General features: G+C 39.4%; 1 protein-coding gene across 2 annotated transcripts in view; it reads right to left on the minus strand.

Moving 5' to 3' along the window:
• Positions 1–255: 255 nt before the first annotated feature.
• Myom1 (myomesin 1) overlaps positions 256–18,503 on the minus strand; it is a 129,978-nt gene continuing 111,730 nt past the window's right edge. For both annotated transcript variants that reach the window (XM_076837381.2, XM_076837382.2), the window contains 9 exons: positions 15,953–16,066; positions 15,199–15,286; positions 14,058–14,096; positions 13,857–13,962; positions 10,146–10,309; positions 7,276–7,312; positions 7,008–7,030; positions 4,658–4,713; positions 256–1,078 (listed from right to left, as the gene is read on the minus strand). In XM_076837381.2, the coding sequence (XP_076693496.2) occupies positions 773–1,078; positions 4,658–4,713; positions 7,008–7,030; positions 7,276–7,312; positions 10,146–10,309; positions 13,857–13,962; positions 14,058–14,096; positions 15,199–15,286; positions 15,953–16,066 (933 nt within the window). In that variant the 3' untranslated portion in view covers positions 256–772. The remainder of the gene's footprint in view (positions 1,079–4,657; positions 4,714–7,007; positions 7,031–7,275; positions 7,313–10,145; positions 10,310–13,856; positions 13,963–14,057; positions 14,097–15,198; positions 15,287–15,952; positions 16,067–18,503) is intronic.

Raw genomic sequence — 18,503 nt, forward strand, 5'->3', positions numbered from 1 at the left:
TCTATTACGTGGAACTGACACCTTTTATTCACTTTCCTTGGGTATCTTAACCATGGGATTGGCTTGATTATATGGTAACTGACCCTATGCACAGCAACTGTAATTTCAAACCTCTGATGGCTTATCTGGTTGTGTTCTGGAGGTTCTATTTTAACCAAAACATGTACACCAGAAAATGTGCTGTGAGAAGTGTCAAGGAAGGAGCTGCAGCAGAATCCCAAATGAGCAGCAAAACAGAATTAGAGAAACACTAGGAAAGGTGTGAGGCCGTTTATTCATACCAAGGAGGTGCCGGATCACCAGGCTACCCACAGAAATGCACATCACTGTTGTAACAACATACAAAACACACGATGGCTTACCAGCTGGTGTCCATTGTCAGAGGATGCTGAAGTATCATCGTAATCCACAAGAACTCACTGGTAAAACCTCATCCAATCCCTACTCTGCCCCACAACACGTTCCCTTGCTCTCTGACCCTCATTCAATGTCCCTCCAACATTATTCTGATCTTTTCCTTAAAACTAATAAATGTGCTACCAATGGTATTTTCTCAGCTCATAATTTATAGATAAGGAAAAACTATTAAAGTGTCATTAGTGATTCTTTTTTAAACATATGAATTAGATTTGACTCCCCCACCCCAATCCAGCACAAATAAAGGAGACTGCGATGTCTTCCTTGTCTGTAACCCAAACCACTCGCACACAAGCAGCACCGTCGGCGCTCTGCTGGTCTTGGCACCCCCTGCACCCCTCAGCCCAATCTCCATTCACTTGGACTTCTGGGAGGACTTCTGGTTGCCTTTCTGGGACTCCGATGCGACCTTCCTTGCCTCCTCCTCTGGGATGAACACGCTGACCGTGAAGTCGCTTGTCTCGGTGCCGTACTTGTTCTTCACCACCAGCCCATACTTCCCTGAGTCAGCCGTGCTCACACCCGAGATGGTAAAGTAGGCAGTCTTGCCGGCCTCGAACCTGAGGTTGCAGTGGTCATCTGAGGCCAGCGACTTCTCATTCTTCAGCCAGGAGACCTCTGGAGTTGGGTCGCCCCACACATTGCAAGTGAGATTAAGGGCCTGCAAAACAGGTTTTAGAGGTTGAGGGGGTGGATAAGTCAGATACATGATCCAACTTCAAGAATCTTGCTGGCTGGCTGGCAGTTTGGAATGACCAGATGGAAGACAAAATATAAATCCCCCCCCAAATCGGGGCTTAAAGTAATTATGTGTGTGCACCTGTGTGAGTGACAGTTGGAAATCACTGAGTAGGTTTTTGTAGGGCCAGGGCTTTTGGGCTTCTGGAATGTTTGTCCTCAAAACACTCAAAGGAGTTCTATTTCCATTCCCTGTCTCCTCCGCTTTCTCCTTCATAAACACATTGATGGCTTTTACTCGAATGTAGTTTTCTGGGCTCTGTATCAGTACAAAACCTCCTTATTGCCACAATCACCACCTGCTCACATTTGCATCTCATTTACGTCACAGAGCCCAGCAGTGGAATGGGAACAGCTGCTCCAGATAATGTAACTTATTTTCACATTCCATCTTCCTCATTTTACTTTGCTTTCCAAGCCCAGTTAATCTGTACAACTGCAGAGGTGCTCTATCAAAACCTAGCCTAAATAAGATATTCCCATCTGTGCTGAAATCCTCTTAGTCTAAAGAATTGGTACTCAGGCTACAGTCTTACACTACCTTACTTTTTATTGGGGAAAAAAATAATCTCTTATTCTAAAGAATTGGTACTCAGGCTACAGTCTTACACTACCTTACTCTTTATTGGGGAAAAAAATAATCTCTTATTCTAAAGAATTGGCATTCAGGCTACAGTTTTACACTACCTTACTTTTTATTGAAAAAAAAAATTAAATAACTGTAGATTCATGTGCAGTTGTAGGAAATAATAGAGATCCTGTGTACCCAGTTTCTCCCAATTGACATTTTACAAAAGATCATACACTATCATAACCAGTACATTGATATTGATCTTGCTTAATTTTATTTTTATTTTTTGGTACTGGGGATTGAATCCGGGGGCCATTAACCACTGAGCCTTCTGCCTCAGCCTCCTGAACTGCTGGGATTACAGGCATGAGCCACTATGCCCAGCCATTTCCTTGATTTTATTTGTACTCTTTTGTATTTGTTTGGAAGTTTTGTTCTATTCCTCACTTATGTGAGTCCTTGCATCTACCATCAGAGTCAAGATGCATATTTCATTGCCATAAGAACCCCTGTGTTGTCCTTTAACAACTACAACTATGCCCACCACTGCCCTCCAACTTCTCAATGGCATTCCTAATTCCTGGAAACCTCTAACCTGTTTTCCATTTCTAAAATTTTTCCATTTCAAAAAATAAGAAAAAAATGCAAGAATAGATATATAAATAATGTCTACAGTATGTTATCTTTCAGGATTAACTTAAAAATTTTTTTTTTTAGTTGTAGATGGACACAATACCCTTATTGTATTTGTTCATTTTTAATGTGATGCTGAGGATTGAACCCAGTGCCTCACACATGCCAGGTGAACACTCTACCACTGAGCCACAATGCCAGCCCTCAGGATTGACTTTTAAACTCAGCATAATTCCTTACAGATTCACCTAAATTGTTTCATCTATCAATAGTTTGCCCCTCTTTATTGCTGAATAGTATGCCATGGTATATACATGCCTGTAAGAGTCATCTATACTACTTACAATTTGGGAACATTATAAAGTGCTATGACCATTATTATACTTTTTTTGTTGCTGTTTTTGTTTTCATTTTTTTGGTACTAGGAATTGAATTCAGGGATGCTTAACCTCTGAGACACATCCCCAGCCTGGTTTAGATTTTTATTTTGAGACAGGGTCTTGCTAAATTGCTTAGGGCCTCTCTAAGTTGCTGAGACTGGCTTTGAACTCATAATCCTCCTGCCTCAGCCTCCTGAGTTAGTTTGTTGGTGTTTTTTTTTTTTTTTTTTTTTTTTAAATATAAACATAGGTTTCCATTTCTCTGGGATAAATGCCCAGTGTGCAATTGCTAGGTTGTATAGTAAATGCATGATTCATTTTTTTCCCAGAAATTGCCAAACTGTTTTCCAGAAGCTGTATAATTTTGGTTTACATTTCTACCAACAATGTACAAGTGATGCTGTTTCTCCACATCTTACCAGCATTGCCACTCTGGATTTTGTTGTTGTTGTGTACCATTTTGTATTATAGCAACTCTGGCAGGTGTGTCATGATATTTCATTGTGGTCTTCCACTTCCCTGATGGCTTCACATTTTAAATTCTATTCTTGCATTTGTTTCTTACTAAAAATCCAGAAATCATAAGGAAAGGACTAGGGATCACAAGGGACAAAGAAAAACATGTTCTTCTAAATATTTTTTTAATGGGTCTTCTGTGATCACTTATTATCTCTTCTGTAGGAGTAAAAACTGGGTAGATCAAGAAATCTATTTTTATCCCATAATTAATTGGCATTTCTTACTGAATTATTCTACAGATACATTTCAGAAAGAAACATATGAGTCAGCTTATTGCCATTAAGCTTAAACAAGCAGACCAGGCATATAATTTTGGAAATTGTGATTATGTGGGGTTAGAGCTTAAACAAAAACTCCCAAACTCCTTAAGCATTATGGGAAACTCATATCTGTACTTTAGACTTGAGTTACAATTTACAAAGTGCTTTCATATACACTCCCTCTCAACACTACCCAGTGGGTCCAACCTCATTAGTTGAGGGAAATAAAATAGAGGATTTAAGAACGAAAGCATCCCTGTGACGGCCGAGCTTAAATTCAGCTGTGATCACATTTTCCACCCATAAAGAAATGCAGCTGATTGGAACCTCCTCTCATTAACGCATTTTGATATGCCTTGATTTGTTACCTGAGTTCCAAGTGCCCATTGTATGTCTTCACCATCCTTTGAGGTGGGGAAAAGTTTTGTTCCACCATAAATATCTCTCCAGTATGGCTGCCATATTAAACTTGTTTTAATGAGATACAGGAATGATGAAAGTGAATACAGGTCAGAACACTGCTTCTCAAAGAGATTATTATGGAGCCAGGAACATTTAAAATCAAGTGGAGAGAAATCAGTTTTTAAAAGAAATGAAGCCTATAGAAAGGCCTGGAGCAATCCGTGTCCCTGCAAAGGTGAGGTATACTTTATAACAGTACGGTCCATTTCCCATTGTGTGTTACAGGTTATTTCTTTCTTCTGTTATATGTGTCATAGAGTTATGACTGAATATTTTCAGTTTCTCATCAGTATAAAGGGTGACTCTACAGAGATACTAAGTGGTCTCTCTCTATGTCCACATGAGACAAACTTGCATCTTGATGCCTACAAAATATTAAGATAATTTTTAAAATATTTATTTATTTATTTTAGTTGTAGTTGTCAATACCTTTATTTTATTTGTTTATTTTTATGTGGTGCTGGGGATTGATCACAAGGCCTTGCATGTGCTAGGTGAGCGCTCTACCACTGAGCCACAGCCACAGTCCAGGATGATAATATTTAAAACCCTGTATTTAGCTATTTTGGATAAGTATAAGCCATGCAATAAGATGGGGATCAGGGAATAAGTACATTTTTAAAAACGGGACACAATCTGAGGTGCTGGGAGCAGAGACAGGAGTGCTTCATACTCACCTTGCCCTCCTGGATGGTGACCACATCAGGGAGACCGCCCAACACCCGGGCACGATCTGTAAGCAGAGGCATTTCTAGTTAATCACTGCAATTGTGAGGGCCAGCGACTACACTCAAAAACTTTCCCAGGGGATGAATTTCCCAATTTTGTTTTCCCTCTCCTGATGGTTATTTCATACTTTCATTAATCAGCAAATAAAAAATGATCCAGTGGTTCTGAACTTTAATCCTTTACCTACATACTGTCCATGGGTACTTGCCGCTGTACCTAAACTACCAGCTTGGGATTGCTTTGCCACTTTAAGACCGGTTCTACAATTTTCATGGCTATTTTCAGCCCCAGCCCTTCTGCAGCTTAGTGAGGCTAAGCTCAAGGAGGCAGAACAAATCTTAATGGATGGTTTCCAAGCCCAGCGTGGCCTCTTTATAGATCTCCCTATGTTGAACACTGTTTGCATAATGGAAGGGTCCTATGCTGGGCAGCTCTGGAGGCTCATGCAGATGTGGGCTTTCTTTGAGGCCTTCCCCAGACAGCTTTCTTTTCTTGTTTCCTGGTGTCTCTTCACAGTTCTGTGCAAACCACTATGTTTGGCTGAGGATAAAGGCCCTCAGAAGAGGGCATAAGGTACTGGATGGGTTATGGAATCAAAGGCTGGTGCCTCTGGCAAAGTCCTATGTTCTGGGTCTGGATACCTAAGTTCCAGGGAAGGGACTTTTCTGTAACACATTTCCAAGCCATCCTCTCTGGCACTAACACATTGGCCACCAGCCTTGTGTTTTTAGGCCTACTTCAACTAACCTATGATGCTTGATCCTTATTTCTATAACTCCCTTCTCCACAGAGAAACTTGACTTCATTCTACTGCTGATTCCATGGTACCACCTGTGGGCCTAGTCTATCACCTGGTTCCCTGAGCGACTTGCTGGGTGATATCAGGCCAGTCACCTTGCTGGATGGGCCTCAATCTCTGGGTATGGAGTAGATGGAGGGTGGGTTTACATTTGACCTATGGATATTAAATTGGCAAACCTGCTCTATAGTATCCATGGGATTTGGGGGGTTGGGTGGGGGTGGGGGCGGGGTGGCACTGAGAGAAGGCCTGGAAGGGGGGTAGGGTAGGGAGCTGGGTTCCCATCCCAACTTCAATTAGGAGTGGTTAAGCTTTACCTATTTTATGGATCGGGTCTCTGTGGAAGATTTTGAAGTAAGTGTCCCATGCCTTATAGAAATATAAAATCTCTTCTGCTCTAGAAGTACGTGACCTAGAGGACCAGGCTGCTTGTCCACAGGGGAGTGCAAGGACTGGACAGGCAGGAAACTGCTTGGGGATGTGGGCTTTGCTGGGTGCATCCAGGAATGGGAGGGATGTAATAATGCCCCCTCCTGCTCTGACACTCCCTGATCATGCTTCTGTGCCCCTTTTCTGGCTTCTGCCCCTTTATCACTAGCAGCAGCCTTACAAATGCAGGGTCTGAGCTGGGAAAGGGGAAAGGAGAGAGGAGGGGAGGGAAACAGTGCAAGTGAAAGGTTCAAAGTTCCTCCTGGAGAACCTGGTGCCATGGGGAAGTGAAGGATGATTTCCCTTCTCATTCCTCCTAGTCCCCTTCAATGCCAACTCAGGATCAACTCTACCATTTTAACCCATGACAATATTTAACTTCTGTCTCCTACACCAAAAAAGAAACAGATTAGCCAGACTTCTGGGATCCTGCAGGGCTGTTGGAGTTCTAAAAATCTTTATGTGTGAAGCAAATAGCTAACAGAAGTGTAACAGCAAGTGCATTTCTGAATGTGCAAACTTGACAGTTTGGTGTGTGTCCACAAGTGCTGTGATTCATTTGATGAGTTTAACAAATTTAAGAAGGGTCTCCTTGGCAGCTTTATCTTATAGGCACTTTTGGGAAAAATATACAATACTTGTTGGGAACAAGTTACAGTGATTTACCTGATATCAGATTTACAATGTTTCTTTTTGCGAATGTATATATACATGTATTTGTATATGTGTATGTTTGTATATGATCTCTGATGCATTCTGTCTGCAAGTGACTCTCAACCGATTCTGTGATTTGCAACCAAGAGATTTCTCAGGATGTTTGGGTGATAGCTCAAGTCAGAGCTGGGTGACATTCTTTCATTGTAACCTGAGACCTTCTTTCCAAAGACATTCTTACCCTAAAATAGAAACATATGTAGAACACCTAAGATTTAAAAATGAAAGAAAGAAAGAAAGGAGAAGAAGGGGGGAAATCACTTTCACTCTCCTCCATCTGTCCTTATGAGAGCAAAATGAAATCCTATTTCAGATCTACACCCAGAGTACATTGGGGTGGGGGTGGGGTTACTTACTTTTCTCGGCAATGGCAGCTTGTCTGTGGTTGAGAGAGACGAACAAACATAGAAACAAAGAAGAGTTTTGTTTTAGTGGGACTTTAAGTAGCTAGCTTGACTGCATTTGACTGCTTCAAAGATATTTCACTGCTTAAAATAGCAGTGGGAAGCAGGGCTTTTACTGCACTTGAAACAAAAGCCTTTAACTCTCAGATGGGTGAACAGTGCACAAGTTTCCAGGGACATTACTGCATGGAAGTGGCATTTGCCAGGAAAGGGGACTTACTTCAACCTCTGGAACTCAGCAAAGGCTTCATCATATGCTAAAAGAAAAAGAAGAAGAAGAAGAAAGTTAGAATTTTCTCACCAGAATTCATGATGTGGATGCACAGGGGCTGATTAAAACTCACACTTCGGGGTCACAGTGATCAGCCCAGCCAAACTGACTTTGAATGAGACTGACTGCCTGTGTGTTCACCGCGCAGCTCAACGCCCTCAACAAGACAAGCGAGTATTTTGTAGACAAAAAATATGAAATAGTAGATTTTCGATGCTTTTGCTTCAGTGGGAGACTTTCAACCCTTTAAGCAGAAGGGCAGTGACTAGCCCCACTGGAGGGAGAAAATGGGACTAAAAACCTATTTCAAATAAAAGTTGGTTGTCTACTAAGCATCCTGAGCATCAAAAAAGCTTATTAAATCATTTCCGATGTCACAGGCTCCCAGCTAGACAGTTTAATGTCTTTATGTTGTGTTTCTGGTCAATTTGGGCAAAAGGACACAGCGAGTTACAGTCTTCACAGTGTGTGCCAAGGCTCGCCTGAAGCCATGTTTCTGAGGCTGATGGAGCTGAGATGAAAGACAGAGAGACAAGGAGATGAGAACCAGAGTGCTGCAAAGGAAATTTTCTTCCTGTGCCGGGGGAGTAAGCCATTCTGATTGAAGACTTTCAGCAAAAAGGAAGCTTTGTTTTGAAATCCTTTTCACCTGGTCTTTGAGCTCCTCTGTGATCTGGGGATCATTATTTCAAGTCTACAGAACAATTAGATTATACTAGTTCCCCACTCTCATTTTACAGATGGAAAAATAAATATAAAGTTAGGCTTCAGGTTGTCAATCCTTATTTTTCTCATTTGTTCAATGACCCGAAGGAAAGGTGGGCAAAGCCAGGTTGAGAGTATAGGACTTGTCCTGGTCCCTATATCACACTTCGAATTCTATAAAGGGCCATAGTGGAACCAATTTGTGATGACAGTGGCAATGTTTTGTCGATCAGACAACACACAGCGTTTGGCTTGAGGAGGATTTGGGGGTGAAGTAGTTAAATAAGTTTTGGTGGGCCAAATTAAGAAAGAACAAATTTTAAAAAAAGTTGCAAATATATTCACCCACATATTGCTTCTCTTTTACTGCTGCATTTTAAATGATCACATTGACTATCACTTTGCGTTTGTGATGTAGTCAGAGTGTGGCCCAGAAAGCTCAAGTCCCTCAGGAGCAGCTCCTATTCCTGAGAACACTTTGGTGGGTCTGTGTAGGCACAGTAGGTGAGTGGGGTAGGGTTAGGGGATCTAGCACAATAAAACTTCAATGCAGGCTTGAAAAGTGGCTCTCTCAAACTCCACCCTTTGAGGATGCAAGGCACTAAGAGTTATTGCACATTTTGACTGTATTTTACAAAGAAGTGGTGGGGGGTGGGGGTAGTCAGTCCACAGCCTCCTTTAGAATCTTCCATCTAGACTATTTTACTTCTTCAGGAAAGAATACAAGGAAGAGTATAGTAAGTACCAGCAGGGGGGAAATGGCACAGAGTATTTTTACTTAAAATTGTGCATCTTTTAACTTTAAAAATTTTAATTAGTAATTGGGCATCAGCTCTGGTCTTGCTCTTTGGAAACTGCATGCATCTCTCATAGCTTTCTTCTCTTCTCCACCTCTCTAGAATCTCCTATTCTCTCAGCAGACGACTAAGAAATATGGGCCCATAGCTACTCAGAGTCTCCTCTTGCTTCTGTAACATTTGCCTTTGCTTCTTCAGGTTCACTCCTCTAGTTATGGAAGAAGAGTCTCCTTACTCCTTTACAGAGTGAACACTTCCCCCTCTGCCCTTAGTCTCGCCCTGTCCATCCTTCAGGACTTTGGTACGTCAGTGATTCCTCTTCATCCACATCTTCAGTCCTACCAGCACAACTGGTATCTTGGACTCTATGAATATGCTCAAATTTCAATCACTGTGAACTATGGCTTTTTATTGTTTGTTCTTATAAAAGTGATTGTGGAGTCAACCTGCCCTTCTTTGAAAGCATCTTCCTGCAAGAGTTGTGCTTTCTCTCCATGTTTACTGTCTCTACTTTACTTTTCACTGATTGTCCACCTACCAATTTCTTGCTTCTACCACCAAGGCTGACTAAAACTACTTTACCAAAACCACAACTAATAAAATTCACAGGAGGCCATTGTTTTAAGCTGAATTCCTATACTAGGCCCCAACAGACCAGACGAAACCAGAGTACAGTCACTTATGCTAGGTGCCATGCAATCAAATAAACTTTAAAACAGGCAGTTTTCTAAAATCTGGGATTTACAGCAACCAGAAGAGGCCCAATCAAACTGAGCCAGCATGCTAAGGAAGTCTCCTCTGCTTTAACCCTATAAAGAAAGTAACTGAAGGAATCTGATATAAATCAATCTGCTTTTTTGCATTATGTTGTTTTCTTTTAAAAAAAAACATTTTTTAGTTGTAGTTGGTCACAATACCTTTTTATTTATTGTTTGTTTGTTTGTTTTATTTATTTATTTTTATGTGGTGCTGAGAATTGAACTCAGGGCTTCGCACACTCTAGGCAAGTGCTCTACCACTGAGCCACAACCCCAGCCCTGCATTATGCTGTTTTCTTGATCTTGCTCATGCTATCTTATAAAACCCGACTGCTGTATAATAAATCTGGGGAGTACTTTTCTATTTGGCAAATAGGAATGCTGCCTGATTCATGAATCACTAATAAAAGCCAATTAGATCCTAAACTTAGCTTGTTAAAATTTTGTTCTTTGACGTCACCAACATCATACCTCTTTTGACATCACAAACATAATTACTTTGTTTTTCATTAAGATTCACTGGCTATAGCAAGTTTGAACCTGCAGAATATTGGTTTACCTTGTCCAGAAAGATCCACTGTCTTCTGGTGTCCAGTTTTACCATCAAAGAGTTCCATTACATATTTTCCTTTGTCATTTGGAGTGGGCTCATTGATTTGTAGCCAGATTTGCTCCCCGGTGACCCCACTCTTAACTCTGTCTGTGTACTTAATACCAGCCCCACTGTTGAAATCAAAGAAAGCATTGTTACTGTTTGCTTTCATGCAGAGCTGATTCTTTCCTCTGCCTCTTATTAAAGGCTTTACAACAAACTCATAGACTTTCAAAAACCATGGGGTCTGTGTATGTTATTCTTCTGCTTCAGAGAAATTATGGGCCTGAAGCACCATACTTGGATTCCAATGCTTTGGGTCTGAGAGTCTGAACATTTATTTAATGCCCCATACGAGTCTAGGGCCCAAGGTAGACTATTAAATAGGAGCAATATTCTCAGTGGTATAAATATCTTTGTTTTTGCTTGGGTTTATTTATAGGACTAAAGGACTCTTTAAAGCTAAAAGGCCAAACTACATATTATTTTGTTGCATATTTCATGCAGATGATTTATGGCTATAAACTGGATTTTATAAGCCAGTCAAAAACACTCATGGAGGCTCATCTGGGCCTGACATCTATTAACATAGGTTATTCCAAAGCTATTTAAAACGTATGTAAAAATGCACTTGGTAATAGAGCCAAGAGTGAATGAAAAGCAGAATGGCTGCCAAAATGAATGAGGCATGTGCTCTGTCCCTGTAAGTTTCTCAGTATTCTACAGTAGGTCACAAACAGACCCGTGCATTGTGTTCTCTGTAAGAGAAGAACAGGAAATATAGCCCTTTGTACTGTGATCTGACAAATGCTACTGCTATAAATGAAATACGAGAAAAGTATGTAAACACACTCTGGCTGTTAAAAGAAATTTCATCAAGAGTTTGTAAAAGTGTAAGAAAATAAGAAAAAAAAAGGCAGTATACAAAACTACTTTTTTTTTTTTTTTTCACCAGTAACAATTATACACAGAAAAAAGATTAGAAGGAGGTACCTTCCAAATGTTCCTATTTTTGGTTAGTAAAACTATGGACAATATCGTATTATAAATTCTTTTCACTTTGTAATCTGATTTCATAAATGTATTTTCTAAGACAAGTGTGTTCTATGTTTATAGTTGTAATAAACAAGATTAACTTTAAAAAAGAAAAAAATTTCCCCAAAAATGATTTAGCTTTCAGATATTTAGTATTATTTTATTACATGCTTTGAAGAATACCTACTTATATAAATATTAAAGATATTAAAAATTTAAATGCCATAAAATATAAGGTACCCACAGATTTTTAACCTGATCATCTATATCCCCAGATTTTAACCTGAGCAATAGACCTGTCTTAGAGAGTAAGACAGACTATGCTCTACTTTGTTATGATAAATCTCTTCTTTAATCTCTGGTTAACATGCAAAACTGTACCTTACATATGTTAAGCACTTCAGATGAAACGTGTATTATTTCTTCTATTTTATATAACAGAAAACTGATATTCATAAAATTAAGTCATTTACCTAAGACTATAATAGAAAGTAGGAGCAAAGTCAAGACTAGAACCTATTTAATTTTTTTTAAGTATGCCACATACAAAGCTAAGACAATCCTTGATTCCTGAGTCCTTCATGGGCACATGAATACACAAGAAACTCATGTGAGTAGAGCAATGAGACCAAACAAGGTTAGAAGTTTACGCCTTGCTAGTCTAATAGCCATTTCCTCAAAAATGTCAATGTCCTCTGTTTTGGAACAACTAATTCTTTTAGAGATGATATAAGGCTCTTTGATGGATGGTTCAACTAATGTTTCTTCTCTCATTCTTCATACTGATAAATTAGAATGTCCTAGATGTCACAGAGGAATTTCCTAGAATTTGATCTATTTTAACTTAATGACTATGTTCCTAAAATGTATTCTGAAAGAAACAGAACAAAGGAATGAAACCCCAAGCATTCCTACTGGAATTTTACTACTTCTCATCTTTTAGAATTCTGAAAATGATTATTAATAATAACAATAAAATAATAGTTTACATAAGAATAAAGCTGTTTCAAAGTAGACATAAACCACCTAGTTTGGGTTAATTGTTTAATCAGACTTTTTTTTTTTTTTTCAGTGCTAAGGATACAACTTAGAGACTGTGTATATGAGACAAGTGCTCTACCCTCAGCCCTAGACTTTTAAAACATTATATTTATTTTTTAATGGGTACATGAAAACATAGGAATTGTACATGTTAATGGAGAGACATGCTCTTTTGACACATGTATCTATTATATAATATTTAAATCTGGTGAAACATGTCTATTTTTTCACTTATCATTTCTTTATGGTGAAAACTTTAAAAAATCCTTTCTTCTAGCTTTTTGGAAATGTAAAGTTTATTATTGTTATCTATAGTCACCCAGCTGTGCTGAGCACAACAGAATTTCTTCTTATCTAACTGTAACTTTTAGGACCCATTGATCAACCACTCCCTAGCACCACCATCCCATTCTAGACTTTTAATGCAATTTGAACAGAGGGTGAGTAGTGGGTGTGCCATGATAAACCAGGCTCTGGAGTGAGGCTGCCTGGGCACAGGCCTCTTCAATCCACCTCTTTGCTGTGTGACCTTGACTAAGTCATCTCCTTGAGCCTGAGTGTCCACATCACTGTAAGGAGTACCTGTTCCATAGAGTGTGGGTATGAAATAGCCCATATATCCAAAGGGTAGGAACAGTGCCCAGCACACTGTCAATGTCCACTGAAGGTACAACATGAATAAACAATTGTTATCTGCGTCCTCCTGGAGATACCACAGGACCTACTTTTTAGTGAGGTTCTGAAAAACATTAGGTAGTTTGGAATGGAGGTACATTGCATCCTAAGATTGGACTGCAGTTGATTATACCCACCAAAGATTATCTATGCCTGTTCTCTGTTCACTTTCAGCTCAGGATATCTTAAGGAAGCACAGAGGTTAAGAACCCTGACAAGTTTGTGAAAGAGAGGACTGGTTTGATTTAGAAACCCATTTTGGCTCTTGAAATCCTCGAGGTGAACATGAATACAATCCCTCTGTAACTCCACAAAGGCAGCCTGGGATTAGGATGAATCTTCAGGCTCAATCCAGTTCAAACACAAATCTCCAAAGTCATCTTGAGGTCTCTAAAGCCTTCTGAGGGTGGACAAGAAACATGCTAACGCCCAACTGTGCCAGTTCATGTAAACAATAAGCTTGAGCTCTCTAGAAGAAGCTTCTTGGTACGGCCATTAATTCACATAACAGGAAATCTGGTGCCTCCTGGTGCACTCTGCTTTTGTTCTGTTCCAGAACACAGCATGTGCTAGCTGAATACAGAAACAGAGGCCCGAGAATGTGGTCTGGAGACCTAGCAAAGCAGGGACAATTGAGCACTACCATTTGGAGGTAGAGGTTCCATTATAGAGATGTTTGTGAATGGTGAACTTCGTAGGTCACCAAGGAAGATGTTGTATTGTAGCCATGACTGGCTTCACCATGTACATGGTGAGGGAAAGAGCTAACCTTGCAGTAAGGGAATGGCCCGGGTATTCCTGTCCTAAGTCAGACCTGTGAATTAAGAAGTCTCCTTATCTGAAAGGCACAGCTTTCCCCCCCACCCCCACTTCACTCCCTAGTGAAGAAAGAATTTTTATACAGCAAGGAAGTTTCCATTTACTTACTTGTGGGACCAGTTAACTTTCAAATCATCCAGGTAGTAAGTAACAAAAGAGTACAGTCGGATGCCCTCAGCTGTGCTCTGGATTTTCAGGTCAGTAGCAGACAAAGCTGAAAAGAAGAACACAGCATTTTTCATGCACTTGTAAGTCCATGCTGGAAGGAGAATAGTAAAGCATTGTTGTGGTGAGAAAATCTTAACTTACCTATTTTCCTGCATACTTCAGTCATCAGTTCATTGAAGGCTGTGGATAGAAGTTCATAGCCAAAATTTTAGCAAAAATACACTCAACGTAAGGTCAAAACTTAAAGTGTTAACTCTCAAAAACTGTCTGGTGGAGGGCATTGGACACAAGGTCAATTTGTTGAGCAACTGAAAATCAGTGCTCTTTGAGGGGCAACTGAATTTTTTCAGGTTTTCAAAGATCTCTGCTTACTTTGATATATATTTTTTTCCAGCTAATTCTTTGTAATTACCACCAGGTTTATATTTTAGAGAAAGAGCTATAGTGAGATTTCCAGGAAGGTTCTTGGCTTTAGGATTTTCTTCCTTCTCAAGTCCCAGGAAATTTTAGTTTACAGTACAGGAAGTTTTCTTATCTATGTCATCAATTCATAATGAATTAACCATCTCTCTTGGCTGAACTTCCTCAGCCTAATAATGCTTTTTGCCGATAAACATGTAACCCTGCCTTTGCCAAGAGTAGGAAAGTGAAATCAAAGTCAGACTTCTGCTGTTGGTTAGCAATACTGTTAAAAGATCTTGTTCAGGAACAAAATTGGAAGTTTGGTGGGGGGGATGTCACAAAAATATTTTCATTTTTATGAAATTTTAATTAAAATTTTAATTTTAATTTTAATTTTAATTTTAATTAAAAATATTTTCATTATTATGCTATATTTGTCCTTAGTAGTCTCTGAAATGGAAACGGCTTTCTTACTTGGCTAATAACTGTGAGGCTTCAAATTCCACATATAAATCTCTTGCTACCCTTAACAATGGACTATTTTTCAACATGCTTCTCATAGAAGTTTTTGATCCTGGAACCTTTTTATAGAGTTGAAACAAAAATAATGACTTAAATTGAAAACAGACCCCTAGTGCCCTGTGTGCTATACATTTTCTGAGAATCAAAAGCACACTTTTGATTTCTAGGAAGACCAAAATAGATTAAAAAATAAAATAAAATGGTAGTTTACTCTGCTGGAATTTCAATTAAACTGAAATCTATGGACAAAAAAAAAAAAAATCAATATGACTTCAGTCGTCAGCCCAGTCTCCACCATAATCCTGGTAACCTTCATAGAAAACACACAAGAACAGATCACAGCAGTTGGTGGACTGACCTTCATCCACAAGCTTCAATCTGCTCTTATCTTTTCCTCGATCATCTTTTAGGATAACTTCATAAAATCCAGCATCCTTCTTGGAAAACTAAGGGGAGATTGATAAATTATTTTGCAGCTTGTTGTAGAGTTTAGGGTATGGTAAACAGCATTTTTCAATTCCTTGATTTATGAAATGCCTTCAAAACACAGACCAAATAAGCATTTAGCCACGCAAGTGATGAACGATTCATAGATGTGTTTATCCATAATAATTTGCCTAGCTAGTCATCCTGATTTTGTTACCCTCTAAGGCTATAATTGATTTCAGCCAAAGTCTTTAAATCCTTTGCTATGCCCTCATTTATTTAAAACTAATGATCCATATAGTTGAAACTGTGCTCTTTTAGACAAATTGTAGATGAAAATCTGTATGCTTAATGAATACTGCATCTGATCATCTCTGTTCTTTTAGGAAACAAGTTACTAAGAAGCTTGCATACAAATAACAAATAACACTTAGCTACCTGCATTAAAAAAAAAAAAAAAAGTAACACAAAAAGCAAGAGTTGTGGCATCCAACTGGTACGGGTTGGATATTTGACAAGCCCACGCATATCACAAGGTAGAAATGCTTTTGTATTCCTACAGCAGTTAGAAATAAACTGTTGTAAATCCCCAGGGCATGAAATGAATATAAAGTCTAGTCTTTGTCTGCTGGGAGGATGTGGGGTAGAGAGCTAATACACCACATTTCACATTTTCAGTTACCTACCTCTGTTATAAGCAGGGTGCATATACCATCCTTAAAGTCATGCTTTTCATCCACTGATATCTCCCTCTCATCTTTGTACCAAATGATGTGAGTCTCCTTCTTAATATTTGCCACCTAGCAGAAAAGCCATAATTACCTTTTTTGACATAAGATGGTATTCTTAGGAAACTAAGCAGTTCTAAATGCAGCCAGGTAGGGAAGAAAAAGTCTGAACACAGAGTCAGAAGACACCAATTTCTAAGGAATCAATTGAAAACTATTTCAATTGAGGAAAGGGTTTAGAATAAAGTGGATCCCAATGAATAAACCTAAGTCAATAGTTATCTCTATTTCCAGCAGTGAACATTATTTTAAAATTATTATGTGAGTTGGGCATAGTGAGGCACACGAGTAGTCCCTGTACTCCAGAGGCTGAGGCAGGAGGATTGTTTGTGCCCAAGTTTGAGACCAGCCTGGGCAACACAGTGAGACCTTGTCTCAATCAATCAATGAAAAAAATTATTGGGTAGGTAAGAAATAATATATACACATTAACCTACTTACGTGAGTGAAAATAAAAATCTCAAGTCTAAAGTAAGGCAAATCCTATCAGATTAAAATACAGTCTATGCCTAAAAACTAATGACTTTATTAAAGGCACAGATTGAGTAAACTTCAATCTATATCTGAAAATTTGATAAAAGATAAATAATGAAGTATTGCAAACATACATAAAGGGGAAGTATGATTTAATAAATTAATTGCTTAGTAATATTGAGGAGACTCATTGGATCTCATTTCACACACATATCATATTGTAAATTTCAGACGGACTAAATAATCTCCTATGGTTAAAGGGATCCTGAGCTTTATATCTAACATTTGAATTTTTATTTACAAAGGAGACTATATGCATGTAGTTCTTATATAATTAAAACTGTATGAAAGAGTAAACTTCATACAAATGTAGAAAACAACCCCAAAGACCCCACTGAATAACTAGTAAAATGTACATACATCACATCCACCAAAAGAAACACAACTACAAAACAGATGAAGAAAATGTTTAGTCTCATTATAAACAAGTTTAAACAAGTTTTAAGATGTTAAAAAATGTCATCTAATAAATGAACATAAGAACCAATACTGGCAACCATATTGAAACCCATACACACGAATGTCCCTTATGACCCTGCAAACAAATCCATGAGTTATAGAAAGTAACTGGGTTACTAGGTGACATTACTTATGATAAAGTGGCCCCAAGTGAAGAGTTGCATTGGACTAGGAGGGGATAGCAATGCTCTGGGTTTCTCTGAGAACACCAGCTCTTGGAATGTGGACGGATCTGTTGCAGGGATCCTGGAATCTCACTTAGGGTGCTGTTACAAGAGGCTGGATCATTGGAGCCATGTGGTGTCTTAAATCCACATTGCCTCCTGTACCAATGTGGACCTTGTCTCCTTGCACCTCAGTTGTCACCTGGAGGTGGCAAAGGGAACAGCTGCTCATGTGAACTCCTGTAGGTAGGAATGCCCAGCACTGCCTTTGCAAAGATCTGGGCTCCTCCTCAATCCCTTGGAGTAGACTAGCGCCAGCTGGAGTCTGTGATAGTCTCCTGAGTCTGAAGGTTTAGCTGTATATACAACAAGGAGTATAATGCAACAGCAAATTACTAAATTTACACACATTGCCATAATGTAACAAAGAGCTGTGGGTAATAGGGGAAGCTTCATTCTAGCTGGACTGAGAAGGAGGAGGAGGCCTACGGAGATGGCTGAGCTGGGCCTTGAGAAAGGATTTTGCCAGAGAATTTGAAAGAAGAAGGCCTTCTGAAGGACTTGGAACAGCAGCATAATATAGAATGTGTGAATATTCATAACCTACTTCTAGGCTGCCTTTGGTTGGTCAGAATCTGGGGAAGGGGCTGAGTTTTCTGAGGAGAGTCATCTGAATAGGACAGGAGTGCTCACTCCCAAAGGGAAACAGGTAGTAGAGAAAGGAGAGGGAGGTGAGGGCTTCTAGGGAGGGATGGTTTGTTGTAACAGGCCATTAAGATGTCAAGTGAGTGGGGGCAGTATGGCAGGGGGTAGCCAGGGTAACAGAGAGAGGGTGAGCTGCAGCCTGAGAAAGAGTTTTTCAAGAAGTGTTGCCACTTCCTGAGAGAAACCTAGAATTGATTTTTCTGGTGAACTGCTGTTTCTTTGAGTTTATCAGATCTAGCAAAGACTAGGGCACTTGGTTTCTGGCTTATATAATGACAACTGCATGCCAAGTGCCGAATCCATGATTCTGCTTTTGAGTTACTGCTGGCCCCCATGACCACACAATCCAACCCCTCCCTCATTCAATAGTGTCTTCTCAAAAAAATTATTTTTTTCTTTTTTAATTAAAAAATTAATTTTTTTTTTTTTTTTTTTTTAGACGGGGTCTTGCTATGTTTCGCTTGAACTCTGGGCCTCAAGCGATCCTCCTGCCTTAGTGTTCTAAGTGGCTGGGACAATGGGCATGCACCACCAATGCTTGGCTTGCCAAAAGCTTTCCCTCCCTCCCTTCCTTCCTTCTTTCCTTC

This window comes from Callospermophilus lateralis, chromosome 17, assembly GCF_048772815.1.
Source record: "Callospermophilus lateralis isolate mCalLat2 chromosome 17, mCalLat2.hap1, whole genome shotgun sequence".
NCBI lineage: Eukaryota > Metazoa > Chordata > Mammalia > Rodentia > Sciuridae > Callospermophilus > Callospermophilus lateralis.